The sequence below is a fragment of the Enhydra lutris genome, unplaced genomic scaffold (assembly GCF_002288905.1).
Source record: "Enhydra lutris kenyoni isolate GAN:26980312 unplaced genomic scaffold, ASM228890v2 scaffoldscaffold28, whole genome shotgun sequence".
Taxonomy (NCBI): domain Eukaryota; kingdom Metazoa; phylum Chordata; class Mammalia; order Carnivora; family Mustelidae; genus Enhydra; species Enhydra lutris.
The window spans coordinates 11389224-11415449 of record NW_019154112.1 but is presented as its reverse complement, the minus strand read 5'-3'; the positions used below and the strand labels follow the sequence as shown (position 1 = coordinate 11415449).

Genomic DNA, 26226 nt, shown 5'->3' with positions numbered 1-26226 from the left:
TTATAACTCTGAGGTCATGACCTGTGCAAAACCCAAGAGTCAGATGCTTAACCAACTGAGCCATCCAGGCACCTCTATTTCCCCATATTTAATAGCAGTTTTTACTCTGAGGAAGATTTAGTTGAAATTTACATATATGTATCCTCCTTAAAATAAGATTATTCCTAATCAAAATACTTGTAGTTAAGGAGCAATTAAACTGGTTAACAGAGCTAGCCACAACGCTTTATGATAAACATATTTTTTAAAAGATTTTTATTTATTTATCTGACCCGCAGAGATCACAAGTAGGCAGAGAGACAGGCAGAGAGAGGGGGAAGCAGGCTCCCTGCTGAGCAGGGAGCCCGATTCAGGGCTTGATCCCAGGATCCTGGGATCAGAACCTGAGCTGAAGGCAGAGGCTTTAACCCACTGAGCCACCCAGGCGCCCCAATAAACATATTTTTTAATAAAATATTAATCCAATTTCCTGTTAACAAGCAGAGCCTATACTACCTATACAAAGGAAAAAGTTCTCAAATTCTCCCAAATAACTTCTGCCATCTTGTTTTGAATGACTAACTCTTCATTGGTGGGAAACCATTAAGTAGAGATGTCTTAGACTGATATTACCTGCAAATACACTAGGCTGGAGAGCAGTTTTTCAGAGAAGCATGAGAGCATTAAGTATCTCCCTGGGGAAGGAAATAATACTAACTCCTGAGGAAACAGCTTCAAAAGAAAGGGATGGATCAGGAGAGTTTATTAGAGTACTTGCTCTGTATGAGGTGCTCCATGGCCAATGCCTTATGTAATCCTCACCACTGTGGTGAGATGTAGAAGTGGTCCCATTTTATAATAGGATAAAGGTTGCTTAGAAACATCCGGCAACATGCCCAAGATGATACAAGTGTAAGTGGGGGAACAAGAAGTGGAACCCAGGAGCTGATCTCTAAACCCACCTTTATTTCACTGGATCCCAGATGGGAAAGGCAAGCTTCTAGTTTGTAATTTCTCTTGAATCAGCCTTATTTAAACATTAGACACCAAACATGGTCTGATTTTCTCATGTGATCCATAGCACTGCAATGTCTCAGGACAGCGGGATGATGGAAGAAGATTGTGAGGTACCCAGTCCTCCTCACTAGTATGTCCTCAGGCAGTTCACTTGATATTTCCATGGCTCAGTTTCCTTTTCTATACATTTGAAATGATAGTACCTGCCTCCATCAGATTCTTACAGTTGCTGGGAGGAATCAAAGCCATGTGTGAGAAGATCTTTCTTATAAATGTGAAGCTCTGTGTAAGTATAGCTGAGATCCATTCCTATTACTCTGACCGTCCATCCACACAAAGAGTATTGTAGATAGAAAAGATTGTCTTTAATCTCCTTTTTATAAAGTTCCCAAAATCCTGTTAACAAAAATGTGAATGTCTTTCAATGACTTGCTAAAATGGAAGATCACGAGCTCTACATAAATATGGAAAGCTTAGTCTACATATGAAGAGATGAAGAGAGAGGAAGGTTACTCACAGTCAGGTAATAATAATGGGGTCTGAGTATTCAGTGGTGTTTTTTCATCTTCTGATTTACAGCCTCTTCCTGGCTTGTGGGACTTGTTCATCCACTATCTGAGCTGTTGCATTTTATTAGTTGTGATGTTCTGTAAGTCTCAATTACTATCCCTCACACTCTAATAAAAATTTCTCTTTTTCTTTAAAACCTTCCAGTTATCTGCATAGCATAAGCAATGGAAAATCGTGGCCTTGTGTTATGATAATGAGACTTGGAAAATCTCAAGATTTGAAATGCCTTAGTTTATTTCAAAGTGTTCTGGGTTTTAGTTCCTTTAGAAAAGAGAGGAAAGCAGCTGGAAATGAGGCGGAGCAGGAGGGAAAGCAGGAGAATTTAACTAATGAGCCATTAAAGGAAGTATGTATTAGCCCACCCATTTGACATTAACTTTACTTCTCATCAATCATCACTATAAAAGTGTTTATTAAAAACCATATTAATTTTAAAATGTGTTATTATTTCTTTCTGTTACAGGCAGGGCTCTTGATTCCCTTTCTTTTTTTTTTCCCCCCCGGCATTGTTTTTGTGCATTGTTTCATTATTGCAGTATGAGAATTGAGCAGTGGGCTCGAATGTGTCACATGTCAGTGCATAGCAATTTATGTTGAAAACAGAAATTTCAAGGAATTTGTAACGTGGGGCAGCAGCTCCCTCTACTGTTTCCACTGGACAAGCTCTAAACAAATTTCGTAGCCTTTGGAGGATGTCCAAGCTATGGATATATTCTGTGTCTGAGGATTAATTATAAAGCTACATGATTTTCAAAATTGTTTTCAGTGGTGTTTTTTGCATTTTATGCTTATCCTATCCTTTAAATGCAAATGCTATTTCATCCACAGTCACTTTCAATATGAATTTGATATACTGTTGAAGTGCAAACCCTTAGCTCATGGATATCTAAAATGCCCATCTATTGTAAAATGCTGATAAAACACTACAGTGATCGTTTTGTGGGCGCTGACTCCAGTGCAATTTATGCTTCTTTTCTAAAACCACAATATGATTTAAAACAAATACAAGTGTGTTATTTCTGTTTTTGTTTTAACCTCGGTATAAAAGAACTTCTTTTACCTTGAAAGCATGAGTCATTGCACAGTTTGAAAATTATGTTTGTACTGCCTTAACTCAGTTAAAAGAGTAATCTAGGGTGTAATATTGAATTCGTTTATTCAATAGTTACTGAGCATCTATCATGTGTGAGTCAGTATTACAAACATTGAGCATACAGTAGTTTCAAAGAAATGCATAGTGACAAACAGGCTATAGACAAGGTCTCTCCCTTAAGTAACTTATACTCAGTTGTGTGTTGAGGGTAACAGTGGTTAGTAAGAAATTCGACAGATAGCAAAACAATTTCAGTTTAGTAGGAGGTGATACAGGGGAACTAACTGGGCAATATAAGAGGAATTTGGAAGAGCTGTTACTCTAATTAAAATGGTCCAGGTGGCATCTTTGAGCATTTAGATGATATTACTTGAGAAGGAGCTAGCCCATGAGGGTCAGAGCAAGATCTTTCCAACCAGAGACATCAGGATGTGCAAATGACCTGAGGTGGGAATGAGCTTGATGTATCTAATGAGCATAAAGGATCTAGGAGAAAAAGGGGGGGGGGGGGCCAGAAAAAAAAGATGCCTCCTTTCCGGTAGTTCATGGGTTGGGTCAGATGATTAATCATAGCAATGGAGATTATAGGCCCTCAAAATACCATAGACCTAATGGATTTCTGTGCCATATCCTATTATCCATGCATTTAGATCTTCCATCTCCAGCTTTATTGGTTATGAACTGAGAACTCAAGATGCAAAGTTATTGTTTTCAGTGAAAAGCAAGGCCCACCTCTAAAACAAGTTAGTACCCCAAATTCATTTTGGATTACTGAATAAAGTGGATGACAAGGAATATCTGATTTTTAACATTTAATTTCTGGTTAAAGCACCCTGAATGTAACTATATGCATTTTGAGGTTCATCATGTTTAAATGGGAATCCAGTTCTCATTCTTAACATCCCTTTTAGAAACCTTGAACTGATCAGGGTTTTGTCATATTTCTCAGTTTTCCTTTCAGCAAAAAAACCTCAGTCTCTTTGGTCTATTAAATGACTAAAGGCCATGTACTATAATGATAATCTCCTCAGAGAAAATGAACCTAACCATTTATTTCAGTCAATGGGAATAGTAATTTCCCTTCTTAATAAAAATAAGATGACTTCCTCAGATTTAAAAATAAAGACACATAAGAACTATAAAGTGGAGACAGACATGGCCAGTTAATCATTTTTATTACCACTTGTTCCCCCTACTCGGGTCATGGTCCTAGACTAAACAGCTGTTGCCACATTGCTGAAATTCCACGGTCACCTTGTGTGGCCGCAGAATGCATAGACTTGCGTGTGAAGCAGCTGAGGGTTTCAGGTGGAGAATTTGAAAACTAGCACTTGGGTTCAATTCCCCAATTACTTCTCTTTATCTGTCTCTATGAACAGCAGCAGGAAGGCATTATTAGTCACTTTCGGACTTCTTAAGTTTTTGCTAATAACAACCATAATCTGGAGGAAAAGGATTTTATCTTCTTAGAGCCACCGACTCTTCATCTTGGATTATGTTATTGAAACCAACTATTAGGACTTCTGAATTGACAGGCATTGTGTATCGCGGTCATGGAACAAGATATTTGATATCCTTGATATCTGATCATTAAATTTGCTATTAGTTGGGCCAACGCATGGATTAAGCACTATTTCTTTGTGGTGGATAAACATTAAGGTTTTAATGAACCTGACTGGCCTTTGAGAGATATTCAGAAAGGGAGACTTGTTTCCGAAATAATCTTACAGTTTGTGTTTGATGAGATCATTTCCAAAAAGTATTTCCATACAGTATTTAATTTTACCCCTGTATGACTTTGTGAGGTAGGCAAGAAAAGATTATCTCTGGTTTAACAAGAACGAGGCTCTAGGCCTTCTAGGAAAGAAGACCTAGGGAAGATCTAGGGAAGTAGGGTCTCACTGAACTCCATGCAGTCAGTTTTCTCTGCTCAGCTACTACCTAGTAAAAAACTGTTTGGGTCAAAGGTGATTGGACAAAAAAACAAGTTTTCAGCAGTGGAACTGAAACATGGAAGGAAATATGGTAGAAAGGACTGGAAGGGGCTCCAGCTCTATCTGTAATTTCATTAAAAAATAAAGGAATCTGAAGCAAATACGGCAAGTGGTTAGGATCTGACAACATTGGATTATGGATTCATGAGAATTTATCGTTTTCTTCTCTATGCTTTTCTACATGCTTAAAATACCCCAAATTGCTTTAAGAAATAGGAAAACTATCCTCTGGGGTGGGTTAACGTCAGGGTAATATCACCAGTAATTTCTCTGGCCTTGAGTACCAGCATCTTCTCTTTGCCTGAAATTCTTTATAGGGAACTAAGTGTTTTAAACATAAAATCATTAAGTATTTTTTTTTTCTAGAACTTCACTGAATGTGCCTTTTGTAACCTTGGGATTCAGTTGAGCCAAAATCATCAGCTGCGGATGTATCATTCTTAAAACCTAGAGATCGTAAAGAAACCTTGATGTCACACGATTGAGTTGATGTAGAGAAAATAATCACGCCAAAGTAAAACCTACAGATTGTTCGTTTTGCTGTTTCCCAGAACTGTCCAGAATGTCCCCAACTATTCAGATCTTACAGTTCTTGGCCTCTGTGTAACTTGGCAGCATACAAGCCGGTGCCATCAGCCTGGTTATCTTAAGTCCCAGCAGTTTGCCTTGGAAACCGCATCTTCTCCACACAGGCAGAGATGGTTGTCATCCTAACCAATGCTTTTAAAGAGAGTGAATGTTATCACTTCATTACATAAGTGAAAACTCAGAGCATTGATAGGTGCAGACTGCATTAAGCCGGCTTTGCTCCCGATTTGATTCCCGAGGCCACACGAAGGGGTGGAGGCACATTCGTTCTCCAGGGATGGTTTTTGCTGGTGGTAAGCTTTGGGGGACACCACCGGATACAAGTAATTTGTCTCGCACACCTCCGTTCTTACTAGTTTTCAAACCCCTGTGGTTTTTGTCACCTTGTGCGGGGTCAGTGATGTTGTTTCTGTGGGGTGGCAAGCCACTCTCGAGATTCCTGCTGCTCCTTGTACTGCAGGGAGCTGACAAATGATATTTTTCCTTTTGCAGGACATACTGGGGAGAGATAAGTATGAAACATTTTATGGATGGTTAAGCAGAATAGCAGTGTTGGGGGAGGAATCATTATTTTTCTAACCATCGTGCCATGGAAATCAGTCAAAAATGTCCCATGCTATCAATAATGCAGTGGGCTTTATACCAATTAGATTGATTTGTTTCACGGTGTCAGGAAAAAAAAAAATAAGCTCTTTTGAAAATGATTTTTGTCTCCCTTGGAAAATAAAGTGTTAAAAAAAGTATGAGCTTCATAGCATAATTTAGAAAATCTGCTTTTATGAAATGGGTTAATTATACCCATTGAATGCATTCACTGTCACAGTCTCATCCTCCCACTCCTGTTCCAAAATGACAAGGAAAACCAGGGACTGTGCAATTTTGGAAAACAATCAGGTCACATATTGAGTATTTTGCTTATTCATACAACCATAAACTGCCTATGCTTGAGTTCCCTCAATTACACAGCTCAGTATGCAGGCCAGAAGAGACAAGCCCGGCTCAAGTGAGCGCTTCCTGGAAAACACAGAGGAATGAGTTTGAAAAATGTCCAAAGTGGCAGATGTGAAAAATTCTCATTTAAGATCCAGAAGCTGCTTTTGCTGCAATTCCTCACCTGTTAATCGCACTGCTTCTGAACTTCTGAACCAGGGATGCTGGCAATATCTTAGATTGAGACACTAAGGAGCTATTGATCTTTCAAAGGATGGTGTAGGTATATGCCACTGTGGGGGGCGGGGACTGGCTCCAACAGGAGAAGATGGATCACATGGCTCCCAGTGGGACTCAGAATTTCCAGAGACTCACCAAGAATGAACGTGTGGCTGCTGGCTTCTAACAAAAGTACTCCTTTCATTCAAGGATGTCCCCAAAAGATGTCCTTTTTTTTTTTTTTTAAGATTTTATTTATTTATTTGACAGAGAGAGATCACAAGTAGACAAAGAGGCAGGCGGAGAGGGAGAGAGGGAAGCAGGCTCCCTGCTGAGCAAAGAGCCCGATGCGGGACTCGATCCCAGGACCCTGAGATCATGACTTGAGCCGAAGGCAGCGGCTTAACCCACTGAGCCACCCAGGCGCCTTGATGTCCTTGATGAATGCTTAAACCAGGGTATTGTTGGATCCCTTAAATGCTTCAGATTTCAAGAATTCTAATACACAACTCTCTCTTCCACAACAAATACAATGGCACTATTGTAGTCTTCTTTGAAGGGTATTTGGTTTTCTCTACTAAGTGTGACAACTTTCCCATGACTGTTCCTCACTGCAATTTCACGCTCATAGAATGTCAGCCTATCAACATCATCTCCAAGCAATAGTACTCTCTTGGTCAGCTCGTCTTTTTCCACCAACTATGACCATTTTTATTTCTCCTTTTCTTCTACCATCACACAAATACTAGGCCTCATTTGGTGTTATTTGAATTCCAAAAGTTACTTAAGATGAGGACCATTGCTTGCTTGCTTGCTTGCTTTCTTCAGAAATCTCCCTCTCCTGATCTCTCTCTAATCTAAGCCCTACATGATTTTAACAGTTCTTGTGTCTGTATGTGCTTCCTCTCTCTTCTCCTTACCCTTCTTCCACTCTGGCCACTTTCCTCTCGATCCCTTCTTGTCATCCAAATCTTTGAAGATGTGTGTCTACGCTAAGTCGGAGAGCTGTCTTTGCTTGGCCCTTACTGATTCTGTATCTCATTAAGGGATGTTGTGATCCTTTATCATTGAATTCCCTACTGGAATCTTAAAACCAGCTGTAAGATAATGGACATTTTATTTTCCTATCTGGCCACCCTCTCACTGTGAAGCAGATAAAGGAAAGTGTCAAAATATCAAAGCTATGAGGTCAGGCTGACTTAGGTTGGAATCTGGCTCTTACCCACCAAGGTGTGTGACCTTGAGTAAGATAGTTAACCTTTTGTTATATGTAAAATAAGGGTAATGCTTACCTCGCTAGGTTGTTGTAGAGTAAATTGCAATAATACATGTCCCTGCCACACATTTATTAGTTTCAAAGCCTAACATTTGTATTTATTAATATTACCGTCATTATTTCATTTTACCATTCTCTGCCACCTACTTATTATTTTCATCTTTCTTTCCCTGGATTTCATCCAGGGTCTACCATTTCTGAAACAAAAATGTTGATACTTTGCCTGCTTCGTACATTATCACCTTCATGTAAATTTTTCTTCTTTCTGCTTCGCTCCTCTCCTGTTTTTCTCTATTCGAGACTTTACAGAGTAAACTTCATCTAAGAATGTTAACCTAAGTATATTCATTGACATATTAATCATCCAAAAAAAAAAAAAAAAACACCTCAGTAGATACAATTTTCGGTGTGGATGAAAAAGTCTATTTAAGGATGAGGGCACTTTGTGTTGGTTGCCTGATTTTGTCTTTGTGTATTGGCCAGATAAATGAAATATGTCCTGATTCACTTGAAACCTGACTTGCCCTGAGCTTATTCTCACTGAGTCCTCATCTCCTAAAACCAAAGTTAGTCTTAAGATTTAGCACCAAAGAAGCGATGTCATTCCTCGGAACCTGGTGCCAGAAAGCAAGATCCCTGGGATGATAGTGGGACAAGCAAGGAATCAGCCCTCGGGGTCTTCATCTTCCTTTTTCTGTACCCCTTTCTCTTTGGGTGCTATCTTCTCCTGTCCCTACTCCCAAGTACCATGCCCTTCACTCTTCTCTTTCTCTGTCCTGTTCAAGATGGTCTCAGGAAATATTTAATAAATGATCCATAAGAATATATTAGAATGGAACAACTCGTAGACTTGGTTCTACCATTTGCTTATTTTGTGATTTAGGGTAAAATCTCTCCATTTTTCCATGTTACACGAAGACTATAATAATACCCACTTTTGTTATTATAAGAACCAAATAAGATAACATCTTTTGAAATCACATTACCCTGACATCCAAGAAAATACATGAAAACAAATTTAGGATTATCCAGAGTTGTATAAATATGAAACATTAGTATTACATCTCCCGGGAACATTTGCATTTGGGCTGGTGATAAAACCCAAAAAATAAATCAAACTTTCTCTATGAAGTTTTAGAAATCAACCAGAAAGTGGGTGAGATATTCTCAAGAATAAGAGCTCCTTTCCAGGAATCTTAAATGTCACCTACTACATACTACCTGGCCACATTCCCATTGTAATCCCAAAAAGGAGAGTTTGAGGAATCTTTGTTGAAATGTATACATATTTCACTTAGCATAATCCCCTCCATTTACTCTATGTTGACTAACTGAACATAATACAAAAATAAAAAGAAATAAAAAGAAATGTAAACATAGTACAAACACTCAGTGAATCTTCTCTTGGCTTCAGAAATCATTATTGTGCAGTTTGAATGTTTTCAGAAATTTTGAGGGGTTGGGGGGGTAGGAGTCACTAAAAATGTATAGCAGAAGCATTTTCAGAAAAATAGTCCACTATAAAATTATAACTGTGTAACTTACATAATTAAATCTTGAGAAACAAAAAAAAATTTCATTTAGAGAGAATATTTAAGATAAATAAGAGGTTCTATGTTTAAAAGAAAGAGGAATTGATTTCCCAAATATTTTCTATCTAAAGACTATTACTGATTTTTCTCTCAGAGTTAGAATACAACTTTCTATGTTGTAATTCTGGCCAAAATACATCTATAAGCTCTCTCCTACTCAACTAGAGCTCCCTGAGGCTTTGTTTGCAATTACTTAGCCAGATTCTTAGATTAATCTAAATCTGTTGGCCCTATATTCTTTGAGTTTGGAAGCAGCAAGACTTATCTAGGGTTGGTGTCACTGATAACTGAATCCAAAACGAACAAGCACGAAGTTGGCTTTCCCCTCATAGTTTTTCTTGGAGAAACAATAATTCTAATGAATTCAGCAAACCTTGTGGAGATAGGAGAGATACTATGTACCACATCCAAGTTATGATAAGAAAAACAGGTTGATACTCCTTGTTTCATTCCAACAGGAAAGCAGGTGCACACAGCCTCCATAATCAGTGTAAATGGGTTTTATATATACTAAGTTATATATAATATTATAGATGTAAATATATGAGAGAAAACATTAGCTTTTCCAGTGATTGCTGTATATTGAAATATGCTTCATCTTACCATTCCTGTGAATGAGTTTAGGCTTCCTTGTGATATTTTTTTTAATACCAAGCAAGAATAATTACAGTTCTCTGCCTTTCTACCAGCCATTAGAAATGGAAAATATTTCTTGAAAATTAGCCCAAATGACTTTCCAATAACAAGCTTTCTATCTGTTCTTATTGCAAAAAAAAAATTTTTTTTTAAACATGTTTTGAAGATCGTTGATTAGCACAGCTTTCCTCACAGAGGTTTTGGTATTTCGAAGGTTGTAACTGAAATTAATTGGAAACCCACAGGACCAGAAGGCAGTTGGTATAAAACCTGAAAATATATATTTGTGAATCCTGAAAGGAGCCCCTAATAAGAGATTGAACAGCTATGGGGCATGGAAATAAGGGGAACCCAGATGGCTCAAGAAGGCTTAGTCAGCAGTGATGAAAAACCCAAGGATGCTTTTAGAGAAAAGGAAAAAAGGGAAATGGTTCAGGAGGGAGGATTGGAGAGGAGGCAGAGTAACTGTGGAGCCATGGAGATTTTGATTCAGAAAACTAGGGGGTGATAAAGCCAAATCAAAAGGTCTTAGCCCTGACTTACATAGAAAGCTTACGCCAAACACCGGGGAAAGGGGAAAAAAAAGAAAGAAAAAAAAAGGCAAAAGTAGAATTCTTTGAGCTCTGTGTACTGCATGAATTGAAAAGTAAAAGTACAGCCAAGACTGGGTCTGAAGAGTGTAGTTTTTAATACAGAAATCTCTGGCCATCTTTTAAACTTGGGGAATCTGTAGGAATGGAATGGAATGGAAATCTGCTAAGGTGAAGATAATGCAAATAGCTCATTATTTTCACACTATGCATTTGATGAGGCTGGTTTCAGACATCACGCTATTTCTCTGTTTTCTACTTCTAGCAAGATTTTAGTAAAAACAAACAAAAAAAAAACCTTTAAATGCTATCAACTGTTGCTGAGAGTATATGCTCCCAAATTCAATGTAGCATTAATTCACTTCATCACACCAGGTATGGTTCTGTGCAGTAGGAAAAAACTTCAGAATCTCTACCCAGACCAGGTTTATAGACCTCCCAGATAATTACACAGGAACCCAGTTGTGTTCTGAACAGGTGTGTCTCCCTGGAGTTCATGTGCATTTTAAAGATTCTCTGTAACTGGGTACTCATCACATTAACCATGATGTCCTATGTCTCCCAACCCAATACAGGGAGAGTAGAGCTGAGCTGCATTAAAGATAGACAGACATTGTATAGCCATGATTTCTGTATAGCTATGTATAGGTCACTATCATGAGCAAGGCAATGGGACATTTTTTTTTTCTTTCCACAATCCTTCAACTGGTTTTCCCAGTGGAGTGCTACGAGCATTCGCAGAGGCTGACGGTGCCTCCCTAGCTAGCCTTCATTCTCCACTTGGCCTTGGTTATCTAAGCACCTCCTTAATGAGTCTTGATAAATGCAGACCTTAGAGAAACTGACCTTTCAAGTGTCCTGGAGCATCTACTAACACCATGTGGTGCCAGCAGACCTGTCACCACAAGTCTTTAACTTCCCCTTTCTCAGAGTTGATTGATAGTCTGTAAGACTGACAGCTCTTACTAAACTTAGAAACAAATGACTCATTGGATCTTTTCCAGCCATGCATTGTACCAGAATAGAAAAGAGGAAAACAGCACATCTCTTGGAGATGTGACTCTAGGACAGCCAACTCTAAGACCCCAGGGTCTATCTGGGTCTTTCAACAGTCAAGAGTTGCTCTGGGCATTTATATGCATAGTGTTTCTCTCACTGTTACTCTCCTCACATTGATTGAGGTGGGGTTTTTCTGCCATTTACAGAGCAACCCAGGGACCCTCTGACTGCAAGGCAGAGGTAGACTGCCCAAGGGCTTTCCACTGGTGTCTTCTTTCAGTCATTGCACGGTTTCTTTAGCCCTCGGGGAGAATTTGTGTAAAGGACTGCCTTCAGGGTAGATGGTTAGCTGTAAATCTCTGTTACATTAAACCTAGAATCTGTGATACCCAGAGCATCCTACTGACTAAAAGAATAAGAAAGAAAATGCCATCATAAATGCTCAGCGGTAGATTGGGTAATAGAGCCTAAGACTTCAGATCTACCCCATTTGGAGCAATACGTCGTTGGATACATTTTATGGCAAGAATAGAACATATGGAAATGTGGAAGTAACTTCTATTAATCTTGTATATATCTGAGTCATTCTGTTCAAACTTTTCTATTGGCCAGGGACTCTGTTCAGTGAGCTGTGTCTGCTCTTGTTTTTGGAAGGAGAAGTAGCACTGAGCCCTCCTACCCTACTCCCCAGGTGTACGCTCCACAGCAAGGTCAGGATCCTGGGTGAGGAATTTGTTCCAGGTTTATGTAATACAGCTATACACTGTGAGCAGATAACCAGTCTGTTAAGGAGCAGACCTAATTCTCACCCAATTTTTTCCCTCCCATTATTTTTACTATTCTCCTCCAGGCTGCTACCTGTTCTGTGCCAGGTAACCCCCACCACACTGCTCACTCTCCTGTTTATCTTTCCATACTGCCTTTCAGAACCCCCTCAAAGGCTCCCACGTTTTCTCTGACCACCTGCTGTCCACCCACTGCCTGCAAACAAAGAGAAGATGCATTTTGAGTATAGCTGTGGGTTGGGAGGAATTGGGGGAATATTTAGGCATAATATCCCTATCATGAGTTGTAAGAATGTGTGAAGATAGGTGGGATGTGCAATGAATTATTTGGGGGGGCCTCCTTCATCTACGTGGTGGGACTACATCTAAAGGCCAGTAGCTTGTACCTTCCCCTCCTGCAGCAATCACGGTGCTGGCTCCTTAGAAGTGCTATTTCTATTGATTTTTTTTTTTTTCAATTTCAGTATGTTAAATAGAACATGGGAGATACTCTCTAGGGCGCAGTCAACATGATTAAAAAATGACTACAAAATAATTCTAGGCTGTGAGTGTGCTTTTAAGTTAAGATAGGAGAACAGATGAGAACTGAGTTTAGGTCCAGGCTGCCTGTGTTCAATATTAGTCCTGCCACTTCCCAGAGGTGTGACCTTGGGCCAGTTAACAATTTCTAACCCTCATTTCCTCTATCTTTGAATAGGAAATAATGATGGTATATACCACTCAGTGTGACTGTAGGGATTAAATGAGTTAATCCACAGAAGATCTCTGGCATATGCCTGGCACACAATAAGTACACTATAAATATTTGCTATTCTTATTTGATTGATTCTTCTGCTCTATTTGAGAGATTGTATCATTCTGCTATATTTGGGAACCCTCATTATTAAAAATTTCAATGAGGATGAATGTGTATGAAGCTCAATTTGTCCACCACATCACTATCCTTTGATCTCACTGGCCTTATTATGAACACATATTCACCATTCACCAAATGCCTGCTATGCATATACCCATAAGCCACCTGTTGCTGCTATTACAATATGATACCTAAAATTTCTCCCTGCCCCTCAATATAGCGCAAGCAATCTCAATCTTCCTGATTTTTAAGAACGAGTTTTTAGTTTGCATCTTCTTGGCTGGAAACTTTTTGCAACAACTCCCAACCCAATGATTGCTTTCCTCATTACTTCATCTAACTGACCTAGAATACACAACGCTGGCTGATAGAAAAAGAACAGGAAGAAAGTAGAGTGCCATGAGAATTCTTTTCTGACATTAGCTCTGTTTTTAGTTCAGCAAGGTAACAGCATCGTTTGTCTTTCCAATCATACTTGGCTCCATTACTCATGAGGCCTATTATTTTCTCAAGAGTTATATCAAACTGCTTCCAGACATCCATCATTACATCATTGTGTCCTCTGCACTTAGCGGCACAATGCAAAGGTCTCACATTAGAAAAGACCTCCAGACAGAAGCCGTTCGTAAGAAATACCAGTCATAAATGTTAACCGACATTAATTTTTTCAGTGTACTTAAGGTGTTTCTCCTATCAGTGAGTATAGCTAGTAATTGTTCCTTAAAATCTTCTCCCCTTTTCAAAGTTTTTATTCCCTTGTTGTAAAGGAAATAATTTTTATATAACAGTGATGTTTGATTTGCTCAATCATAGTCTTTCTTTGTGTTATCTTTTGAGGTAAAATGTAAAGAACTTTGCCTCTGTAATATTTTTCCTCCTCTGAGGAGTTTTCGAGGTCTAGATGAAATATGCTGTCTCTTTTCTGACATTGCTGACTCTCTCTTGGCTTGAACTACTTGATTTAAAATAATGCTAAGCTTTGTATTTTCTTGTGGCCCTCTCCCCAAAATGTAATCCCTGAAAACTCAGAAACTCTTCTCTTCTTCTCTCAATCTGGAAGTTTTAGGGACAAACGAATGTCTTCTTCCCTGTCTACCCAAAGCTCAGCATAGCGCTTAGGGAACACGCCATGTCAACAGAAGACTTTGAGGGTCTGAATGTCTTAAATCTGAGGTTTTTGAACAGATGTCTTTTTCTGGCCTGAAATTCCATATGCAGCCATTTTCACTCAGCCAGTTCAAAAGAATAAAGCAACAGAAAAAAAACGTTTTTTTCCATATTTTCTCAGTTAATAACACATGGGCACACATTTCTATAATATATTGATCAAAGCCCTATGAGAAGTGTCAAAAATAAACTGAACCTACAGCCTCTTCCCTGGAGGAGTTTTACAGGTACAATATTTTTTAATAAAGAATATGCTGATGGCTGACCTTCTGGTGAAATGCTACACGTTCCCACTAAGGACCTCTCTTTGGATTCATGCAGGGTTTTACCTACAAGTACCTTTTGGAGCCTGATAAGTTATTGCTTCCTCTAACTCTCTATCAGTTAGAATATTTGACTAAAGATATGCCTCCTTTTTCTTAACTGTAAGATTTCAAGAATTCTTAGATACATTATTTAAATTCGTATTGTTTTGGTAAATGTTTATACCTTTCTCCTTGATTTATTTCAAATACAGGGACCTCCTGGTATACAAGGAGTACAACAGACTCTTGGAAATTATAACAAGGTATGGCTTCCCTTCTTCACATTGTACATACACAGACATTTTATGTAATCATATTTTTGAAAAAAAAAACTTAATTCCTATCGCTCAGACTCTGAAACACGATAACATGTTTCAAAAACATGTTATCACTGAAAGTATGTTTCCAAAAAATGTACCTTGCTCAGCATCTTTTCACAAAAAAATAAATTTTTTATAGATTAAAAAAATTACTTCAAAGTTTGCAAAACTTTATGCAAAAAATTAATGCCAACCATCATGCTTCACCATTGATACTGTTATAAATCCAGTTTCTCGGAGGGTAGACATAGATTATTTGCTGCCTTGAAGCTCGAGTAGCAAATAGGTGATAGATTTCTTATCAGAAATAATCACTGCTACACTAAAACCTCCAGCAAACCTTTACATACCATAAGTCAATCTGGGGGGGGTCCCCCACCTTTCAGGGAGAGGCCCTTTCCCCAAGGTTTTTAAATTGTAGTCAGGATAGATGGAATACTGACATGGTAGTACCTGAGTGGTAAAAGGCAAGAATGTTTTGCTCTGTTCTTCAAGGAAACAACAACAGAGGAAAGGAAAATGGGTGTTGGCAGTGAAGTAAGACCCAGAGACCTAAGTGAGACCACTGAGTGACCCATCATTTAATGACAAGTATTTGAGGTCTGATCACTTGGCATGAGGCATTGTGTTTACAAAGTAGGATCCCTTCTATACACAACAGCTGGTTGTTAATATGTTGCTGGTAAATAATCGTGCTCCTACACAAAAACAAGTTCAGAGACACTCCCCTTTATATCTTTCTTTTATGTTCTTGCTTTTGCTTTTAATAAATTCCTCTGACTATGGTCATTCCTCTTTCTTTAGAAATCCCAAAGAGAGGCTATGTGCCAGCTAAGGCCCTGAAGATACCAGGCGCTCAGAAAAGTGTTTATTAAATGATGAGCTAATTAGTTTGAAAAATCCCAGTTCTTCTTTGATCAGATTAAATTCAACATAAAGACTGTGGAAAGTGTGTAGAGCTTGCAGCACTTCCTAAGTGATCCTTCTCATTTACTTAGATTTTCTAGGGAGTATTCTATTAGAAAGAATGTTTGGGGTATATTTTATGATTCTCTATTAAGCATTTTCTGAATAGATCTATACCACCTTTATGAAAACATTAGGGCTTGGCACAAGTGGGGAAAAAAAGTGAAGCATACCTAAAATTAATCAGTTAAAGTACAGTGCTTTCTCTGTAATGGCATCTACTGTCACAAAATAGGATTTATCATAAATGCTTCAAAATAATGAGAATGAGTTGGCTCTGATGTCACAGTGTCAGCTAGAAAAACTTAAAGAACACACTCTATTACTATCACCTTTGGTATAAAATTTACCAAGTTGCTACTCAGCTACTTAAATATTTGCTATCCCTTGCAAAACTTTTAAAGCTTGTATCTTTACAGGTCTCCCAGCACTACTTCTAAATATAGTCTGTCTTGCCGATGAGTCAGTTTTCCCTCAAATGAAGATATATGAAGCATTTGTATTTTAGTCTGAAGTTGAGAGTGTAAATTTTTTAACTTTAAGGTTATATTTCAAAAAAATGGGGGCTGACCAGAGCAGGCAAGTGGAGAATCTTGCTAATAGTAAACCAGGACTTTGAACTTAGCTATTATCTCACCCAAAATAACTCCAGCTCTGTATCCTTGCTGGTAGGGGACTGAGGCTGGAGGGATTTAGTCCACATGTGTTCGAAATGTGGCTTTGGAGCTAGAGCATAACTGGTTAGACAGGAGAGACCATAGTTTTTCTTCCCCAAACAATGCACTGTAACCACTTGGCATCAAAAGATTTTAGACCCATCTGGAAATCAGTGGAAGGTGGCTCCCCAAAGACTTCACTTGGTTTCATTCTGAGAGTAGTTAGAGCTGTTTTACGAGCCCCCACCAGAATGGATGGAGGAGGTAGGGCCCAGCTTTTCAGTACCTACCATGACCAGTGTTTCTGGATGATAACCACTTTATCCTCATCCTCAGCTCCACAAAGGAAAGGGCCAAGTGTGCCATGATGAGAGAGATGCATGTTTTCACTTGGCAGTGACTTCACCCACCCACCCCCATCTATTTTGGATACTGAGGTGGTTTCATTTTGTAATTCATTGCATGCCTGATGGTCTGGCTATAGCATATAAGGAGAGGGGGGGAACATGAGGGAAATTTTCTTGGAGATTAAGTGATGGACATGTATTGGGACCTATAAAGTGATGCTCCAAGGTTAAAATAATCTTCCCTTTTAAATTGGTATTGATTTATGTAATGTCTGCACTTGAGTCCTGGACCTCAGCAACTCAGCTCCCAGTCGTACAGCCTGGATTCTGCTGAAGCAGCCACCCCCCCACTCCCTCCCACCGTGCGAGGATGAACAGCAGGCCACCAGACACTCCTCCCCATCCTAAACCTGAAGAGTCCACAGTTCATTCCCTCATCGCAGGAATCCTCAAAGGCCAAGGAACTGTCCTGTGGTCCCGGTACAGGAGTTGGTCTTTTCCCCTATGGTTTTCTGTATGTCATCTGGAGGGAGAAGCTTAGGCATAAAAAAGCTTCTCCCCTCCTGGCACCAATCACAAAGGGAATTGCGTGGGAGAAAAGGAAGTAAGGAATATCGAGAGGCTCAGGAGTAAGGTTGGGAAGATTCTGTACGTGTGTTTGTATGTATTTTTGCATACCCACTTGAGGCTGCAAAGAATAAAAGGTAGAAGATCGCCCTCTCCATCACAAAAATAATTTACAAACAGCTGCCTCCCACTCTGTAAGATTGTTTGCAAAACAAAGCAACAATGCTGAGAATATTCTCCCCCTTAAGGAAATCTGCTCACAGTCCAACAAACTGCTCTTCATTGTCCCCAACTCTGGGGATTTTAATAAAAATTTGATAGACTCTGTCAACTGCTAAAGCCATCAGATCCAGAGCCTCTCGCGACAGTCTAGATGGGGAAAGAGTGTTCTCATCTGGAGGGCCAGAATGGAAGGATTTTACGTTTGATGTTGTTTTTAAAGATCCTCATTGAAAATGCAGAGTTGCGCTCTTTCCCATTGCCACACTCGGTGCAATTTGCAGAGTATCGGGCTCCACGGCGGGAGATTGCTGCTCTGCCTCCAGCAACCAATTCTTGTGCTCACTCTCCGAATTGTTGATCCAAAAAAACCAATTTGCTAACCAAATAATCTATGTTCCTTTCAAGTAGCAAATCATAACTTCATTTTAATATTCACAGACAAGAAAGGACAGAAAAATATTTCTCCAGAAAAAAATCAAACACTCAGAGTCATTCCAAATAGTGAGTTAAACCCACCCGTGGCCTAGAAGTGAAGTGAAGGCTTTCTTGGGGACACTAAAGGCAACCTTCTGGGCCCAGAAGTTTCAGAAAGAAAATTTAAAATCCTAACTTCCTGTCTCTTCCTCTTTGTGAACCATCTCCTGTGGTTCAACCTATCCATGTCCAGGTACATCATCTTTTTTCAGAGAATACCTTCTCCAAGTCAAATGGAAAAGCTTGAGTCTTCCCAATGGCCTGACTAGAGGTTTCAAAGTTTCATTCGTCATTGCCCACAAGAGCAATGGGACATGTTCTGACATCCCAGATTCTTGAAATGACCAGGCAGATTAGTAGCCCCATTCCATAAGCCTCATCACTTCCGGAGAACATTTTAAATAAGCACATTTAAAACCGTGTGACTATTACATTTATTCAAAAGGCATATAAAAACCCATTCAAATTACATGGCACCAATGTACAAATGACCTAGAAAAATTAGAATAATATCTATGGCAGAATGCCAGATTCCAGAAACGCAAGGACTATGTCTCTTATTTCTGTGGAGCCATGTAGTTATCTGGTACATTGAGCTTGGAGAAAGTAGAGAGCAAAATCTTACATGTCAATACCACTGAAGTTCAAGGTCAAATCTGCCTTGAGTATTGTTAGCCTCAGAGTGGAGAACAGCTCCAGAGGTCACTGAGGATCCTTGATTAGACGGATTTTCTGGCCTCGCTATTGAATGAAGCAAACATATGGGGCTCTGGTAGGCAGTAAATAGCCCTGTTTTCTCTCTGGGTGTGAAAGCTACCAGAAAAATCAAGATTTTAGAACAATAGAGCATGTGGATAGAATAATATGAGCTGGTGCTATAGAGGCAATTTTTTATCCCAATTACAGCATCTCTAATATCCTGTAAGGTTGTGGGGAGGTGTGATGGGAGAAGGATCTAGACCAAGATGCTACACTGTAATATGTTCTCACCCAAATGCACTTTGGGTGCTCTTCTGCTCTGCAATTCAAGAGCATGAAGCTTCCCAATCCAAGAACATCTCCGGATAAGTCATGCAGCAGACTAAAGCATGTTCCTTCTTCCCCCCAAATTTTCTACCTCAAACACAGCCAGGGAGAGGTGCTGATGGGGTGTATACACTGACAGGAATCATGCCCAAAGGGCTAGTATTTTTAGGAAATGCCTCAGATTTATGTTTTATGCAGGTTGCATCTAAGCAACCTACCATTTTGTAACTGCTGATTCTTTATGTATGTGTGTATGTCTTACAGTCTCACATCTCATTTTCAAATATGTCCTTGTAATAATTTACAGCTCAGGATTTTGAGAATACAATTTTTATTTTCAATTCAGACATCTCAGATCAAAGTTAAATGGGAAAAAGGAGAAATGTCTGTCACAAGACCAACAATAACAGCAGTTATAAACTACTTATTTTTGATTGGAGTAGGATGAATAAATGGAAGGCATATTTAAAATGTCAAATTTTAGCAACAGTGATTTAAATGCATGCCTCTGTATATTTTTGTTGCTTAAATGTTCCTCTACTTTTTTCTACCAACACATAGATTTTAATATAAAAGAGTTTGGTGGGAAAAACACATAAATTAGAATTATAGGTTTATTTCTTCAACCAGTATTTATTGAATGTTTCCCGTATGTGATGTACTGTTTTGGGAATGGGGCCTTCTATTCCAGGTCATCATGGGGTTATAGTCTAGTGTAAAAGGTGCAAGATTCTTTAAACAAACACAAAAATAAAAATATTAGTAAGTATTATGATGGAAAAATACAATATCCAATGAGAACATATGAGAGGGGAACCTGTTTGGGAGACCTGCAGGAACTTCCGTGAATGGCGTTTTATCACAGTTGAGACCTGAGGGATGAGTAGTTGCTTCCTGGACAGAAGACTGAGGACAGAGTGGTGATCTAGAGGGTGAAATGGGAAGGACTTTGGTCTATTTGAGAAGCTAAGAGAAGGCTATTACAGCTGAAAATTCTGAGGGAGAACAGAGGCTACCATAATCCTGGAGAGGGAAATGAGTTTAGTTCATGTGGGATTTTGATGGCTTTGTAATGGTTTAGAAAGAAGGGCCTCAGAATGTCTTAAAGGTGTTTCTCTGAACTTATATAGAAAATGTAGGTGTGTGGAAAGCAAGAGTGGATTATCGAATGCCAATTAGGGAGCTACTGCAGTAGTCCTGGCAAGCCATGATGAGTGAAGGTAGGTATTGTGAAGAGAAGGGATTTGGGGAACAGAGGCAGCTGGGCTAGATGACTGGACTTGAGGGGAAAGAGGAGAGTAGTCTTAACAATGATACCCAGATGGAAGAAGGAAGACTTCTATGGATGGGAGAGAATGAATTCAGATTTTCTTTCTTTCCTTGATTTTTTTTCCAATTGTAAAATGAAATTACCGTGCATTTTAACAAGTAACTATAGAGATAAATTAGGAAGAAGCCAACTGTTATTATCCCACTTCTGGACAAATGCATGTTAACAGCACGATGTAATTCTCTCATCTTTCTCTCTCATATATGTGTGTATTGTTGTAATTTTTAAATTCAGCTTTGAACTTGTTGAATATGAATTTTTTCTGGAGTTTCCAAGTAAACACATCAAGTAGAAAATTAGATACATGGGTCAAAAGTCAGAAGGAGATGTATGCTGGGTTTATAGATTTGTCTTAGTGTGGTTGATACCTAAGCCATGGGAGCAAAGAGTGCCCAGGAGAAAATGTTGAGCCACAAGAGAAAAGGATCTGGACAGAGTCCTAAGGAAATCTAATGTTTACCCATTAGGGGAGGGAGGAAGTGGAGAGGTCAGAAAGATAGGAAGATACTAGGAAAGTGAGTATTATACAAGTCAAGAGCATGGCGGAACAGCCAAGAGGTTAGTTAATGGATCATCCATTATAGTGAACAACAAAGATATCATTAATAATGTTACAAAATCATATCAGTGGACTTGTTGGGGACCAAGAGCAGTTTCCAGGCATTCATTTGGAGTAGTGACAATTTGCCCTTGGAGGTGTGATATTTCTCCCAAATCACCTCCTGGGGGGAAGTCACAGAGAAGATAGATAGGGCCTATAAAGTTTGAAGTTTTTCAGGGGTATTTCACAGAAGGTGAGAGAAGCAAAATTGATTAACATGGTATTCATAAAAAGCTATTATTAGAGCAGTGTTGCCTGACTATATTTTAATGCCGGGGCTGAATGTGTTTAAAATAAATTGACTTTTTTGTATACATACATTTTTTTTTCCTTTGTTTTTTCCCACCTAGGGAAACCTTGGTGAATATGAAGCTCGCGGCCCAAAAGGAGAGAAGGTAATCAGATTTTTCCAAGTAAAAAAAAAAATAAAAATAAAAAATAAAAATAAAAATAAAAATATCCAAGTTTTATACCAACATATCCATTCCCACATCAGGGGCAATCCCACTGCCACATGGGCTTGCATCCCTGGGGAGGCCAGCGTTCAGTGGGCAAGAGCCTCCCTGCCTCTTGTCCAGTCATCCGGATTAGGCACTGAGAGGGTCTGCTCCCCGGTGAGGACTGTTAAATAGCAGCTGGCTGGCTGCAAGGAGGGGAACACATCTAGGGGAAATAGCTGGAACAAGGTGAATGAAATTAAGACGCAAGCTTCGGTGCATAAAGTGATGTTTCGTGAATTGGTGTAGGTGGCAAAAACCATCTGAAGACCCCTTTAGCAAAATACCTCAGGCCGAGGCTCCCTGTTTTTGTGTCTTCTTAAGTACCCAAACATAAGCTGTCATGAGACATTTTTTGGGTGAGGTTTTATAGTGTGCAATCATCGTTTAACCAGTTATTTCGAAAAATAGTTTTAGGGGCACCTGGGTGGCTCAGTCGGTTGAAGCCTCTGCCTTCGGCTCTGGTCATGATCTCAGGGTCAGGGTCCTGGGATGGAGCCCTGCATCAGGATCTCTGCTCAGCAGGGAGCCTGCCTCCCTTCCTCCCTCTCTGCCTGCCTCTCTGCCTATTTGTGATCTCTGTCAAATAAATAAATAAAATCTTAAAAAAAATAGTTTTAAAATTAAAACACTGATGAATTTCCATTGTGTTCTCACCATCATCTGTCACCGGTTTAATTACATGAGGCATGAAGTTAACAGATTCACTTGCCCACTCAGAAAGATGTTTCGCTCTGGTTTGATTCTGAAATTGTGATGACCTCAGATTCAGTGTGAATGTGCCATTGTCAGGAAGAAACAATGCACGTTAAATCTACAGACAGAGATGAGTAGGTCTGAAAATACTCTGAGGGAATGTGGCCTGGGAATGCTACTTTCATTCTTTCACCCAGTAAAAATTCTCTTGATTGAGGGCAGGGTATTTTGACACAAATCCAAGAAAATATGACTTTTGTGCTTCATAAATCAGTGCAACCAATCTATTCAAAAGATCCTACATCTATCACCAGAAAATACTGCTAAAAGATCGTCTCAACAGAAACTAGGAATTTCTTTTAGATTGACCACTGAAAATGAAATTTTCTGCAAAAAAGTAAATAAAACTTTGACATTCTTAAAAAGACATCCAAAAAATATTGATTATACAGCAATAATAAGGCATTTATGTGTCTGGGATTTTACTGCTAGTACATTAGCGTTAGCTTCTGTAACCAGATAGCTTACAGAATTTCGACACCACCATAACCAACACATTACATTTGAAGCAATTACTACAGCACACATGCAGGCTAATGAGGGAGAAAAAGCCACAAAGCTTGTCACATAGGACAGCTGAGCAAAGAAGAGTGTTGTGGCACTTTCAAAGTATTTAAATGATGATTCATTTATTGAAACAAAACAGCTGGCTTCTGTTTTGCTCTGTTCATTAGGAAGCATATGTTACTTAGGGATTCTTAAGACCTCAATGATGAGAAATTTGATTCTGTAAAACAGGTGTATTTCAAACCCTAAGGACCTTTTCTATGGCTCAAAATCTCTTCTAATTGCTTCAGAATCCTAAGTGGAATTAGAAAAAGCCGGTGGCATAACTGTTCCCTCCTCCCACCCAGAGAAATAACCTAGAAGAGTCCATAGGGAACTTGATACAGTACCTGATATAAATGTACAGATGAAATGATTTGTAAGAATTCTAATTAATGGGAGAAGGACTCTGCCAATAAATAATGCACAAAATAAACTGAACGACAAACACAGCCCTTGCTGGGAGAATGAAGTCACCTCTCCCTATATGTACCTACTAAGTGGTTAGTATCTGTTCTGAATCAATACATTTGTTTTTTAAATTATAATGCTGTTCATTGGTCACCATAATAAGAATTTAAACCTCCTTCAAGCTGCCCTTGCAGATCTTTCCTTGCACCTTTTGTGGACCCTGGTAAATCTGAACCCCAGCTGCTCATTGGAATTTCTTAAAGAGCTCTTAGAAAATGCCAGTGCTCAGGCCTCTCACCCAGAGACTCTGATTGGGCCTGGAGCCCATGCCTCTGGTTGATCTGGGTTCGGGTCCATATAGCTGTTATCTCCATGAGCTGTTATCTCAAACAGCTTCAGATGATTCTAAGAGGCAGCCAGGACTGGGAACCATTGAATGGTGGAAAGAACGTTGGCTCTGGGGTCAAAACTGATTGTACCACTAACAACTGTGTCTCCTTGGGAAAATCACTTCATTTCTCTGAGCATCAGTTCCCTTGTCCGTAAAATGGGCATAACTGTGTCTACACAGACTTGATGGCAAGACTGAAATCAAATGAGATGAGACGAATGTACCAAGAAGCACAATGGCTGACACATATGAAGCTTACACTACAGACTTGTTCCTTTCTAGTCATCCACTCCAAATTTTCTTCTCGTGAAGTCTCACTTCTCTCTCTTTGGTATTAATCACTGTTGCCATCCTTAACACCTGGTCTTATTCATCTTTCTGCCTCCCAGCAGAGTTTTGACAGAGGGACTCAATTTACATAGTTGAACAAAATATTTCATCAGAAGTACAATCAACCTATAAGTGACTTGTTTTTGCTGTATAATATATCACTTCTCAGCCGACCATTTGGATCCCAGAATGACAATGAAGCCCCCAAGTGAAGACAAACAGCAGGAGAATCTACACACAAGTCACTCCTGGCTTAGCACCCTCGCCCTATCTCAAGAGCTCTCAGACACCAGGAAGAGCACCACTGAACACTAGTGCCTATTAATGGTGGATGGCCGGCGAGACCGTGGCAGCCACGGGATCAGTCTGCCAGTGTGGAAATGATGACCTCCGCTCTGTAGTTTTCCTGAGACTGGCAGCACGTGGTGTAGGAATAATGTATTTGCTAACTGGTTAAGGAGAACTGCTCCTTTATCTAGACAGTGGAATAAGGTGGCAGAATATCTAGGGACTCCTAAGGAATTAGCAGGTATCTTTCGGGGCCGACTGTCAGAAGGAAAAGATGTAGCCTCAACAACACAGGCCTTTCAAATAGCATTGAAAGTGTCAAATTAAAGGACAGCCATTCCTGAAGCTGAGTAAATTCATCACTTGTCTTGCAGCTCATACCCACAGTGATAAATCACTGTTCATTTTAAGTATGAAAAACAACTCGTGTGTCTAAAATTCAGATATGAAATGCTTTTGTTTGCAGAATTTTATAGGAGGGAATAGGTGCCTAAGATTTCCTCTAAATCCACCCTTACCCACGTACCACTCAGAGAGATGGACCGATGCCTCTGTTGGGTCCTTTTTCTACATTTCAAAGGAGACTTGTTTACATGGGTTCAAACATACAACAGCTATGAATGTAATTATTGTCCATCCTTTACAATCCCCTGCTCTTTCCCTTTGGTATCAGGCAGATGTGATTTTTTTTTTTTAAAGATTTTATTCATTTATTTGACAGACAGAGATCACAAGTAGGCAGAGATGCAGGCGGAGAGAGAGAGAAGAGGAAGCACCTCCCTGCCGAGCAGAGAGCCTGATGCGGGGCTTGATCCCAGGACCCTGAGATCATGACCTGAGCCAAAGGCAGAGGCTTAACCCACTGAGCCATCTAGGTGCCCCCAGATGTGATTTTTATAGTAATCTCTAGACCCCTTTCCCTAAGTTCTCCTTTTTATTTTGCAGATCAGTACAACTACCAGGCATATTTTTCCTTCACACCTATTTACGTATTTATTTGAGAGAGAGATCGAGATCACAATTAGGGGTGGAGGGGCAGAAGGAAGGGGAGAAGCAGATTCCCCACTGAGCAGGAAGCCAGATGTCAGGGTCCATCCCAGGACCCTGGGATAATGACCTGAGCCGAAGGCAGACGCTTCACCAACTGAGCCATCCAGGCGCCCCTACATTGGGGATTTTAATACCAGAAGAGTAAAAGGAAGGCCACTGTGTACACCCTAACACTCAGACAAGGCTAGTTGTTTATTTTCCTTTCTAAAACCAATAGCAATTGGCTTTTTAAATATAACCATCAATATCTCCCTCTTCTTACTTTGGATAGAATTGATCATATATAGAAAAAAATTATTTCTGCTACAGTTGTGGTAAGTATAAGACAGATGATGGTACACTAGACGTTTAGATGGTAGAAGGAAAGTGAGGTACTTATATTAATAAAATTAATTTTACAAAATATATTCCACAAATATAAGGATCCAGAAGAATCCGTTGAAAACTACAGCCTTGTTTATCAGTTACATATGACAAGTTCCATCTTCTTCTAGTGTAAAGTCACAAGATATTGATTTTGATAGCAATGTGGAAATAAGCCAACATTTTTAGGATTGTAATAAATTTTTACTTGAAGTACTTTGGGTCAACTGTTTTTCGAGGCTTCAAAATAAACAGATAAACATATCCATAGAAGGGGACAGAAATGTAGATATGCACTGCAGCCTTTTTTATAATAAAGAAAAGCTAGAGACAACCCAAATGCCCATCAACGGGGCTTGGATAAACCCTAGTATGTGAACATTATAGGGTGCTATCCAGTGGTTACGATGAGTGGATAGATCTCCGTGTATCAATACAAGGGATATTAAAAACAATCTTGAGTGGAAAAAAGCAAGTTATAGGATAGAA

At 39.4% G+C, this 26226-nt stretch overlaps 1 protein-coding gene across 1 annotated transcript in view; it reads left to right on the top strand.

The window, feature by feature from the left end:
* LOC111152319 (collagen type XIX alpha 1 chain) overlaps nt 1–26226 on the top strand; it is a 306943-nt gene that overhangs the window by 211847 nt on the left and 68870 nt on the right. Inside the window, exons 17-18 of the mRNA XM_022510811.1 lie at nt 14809–14859; nt 21456–21500. Coding sequence (XP_022366519.1) covers nt 14809–14859; nt 21456–21500 — 96 coding nt within the window. The remainder of the gene's footprint in view (nt 1–14808; nt 14860–21455; nt 21501–26226) is intronic.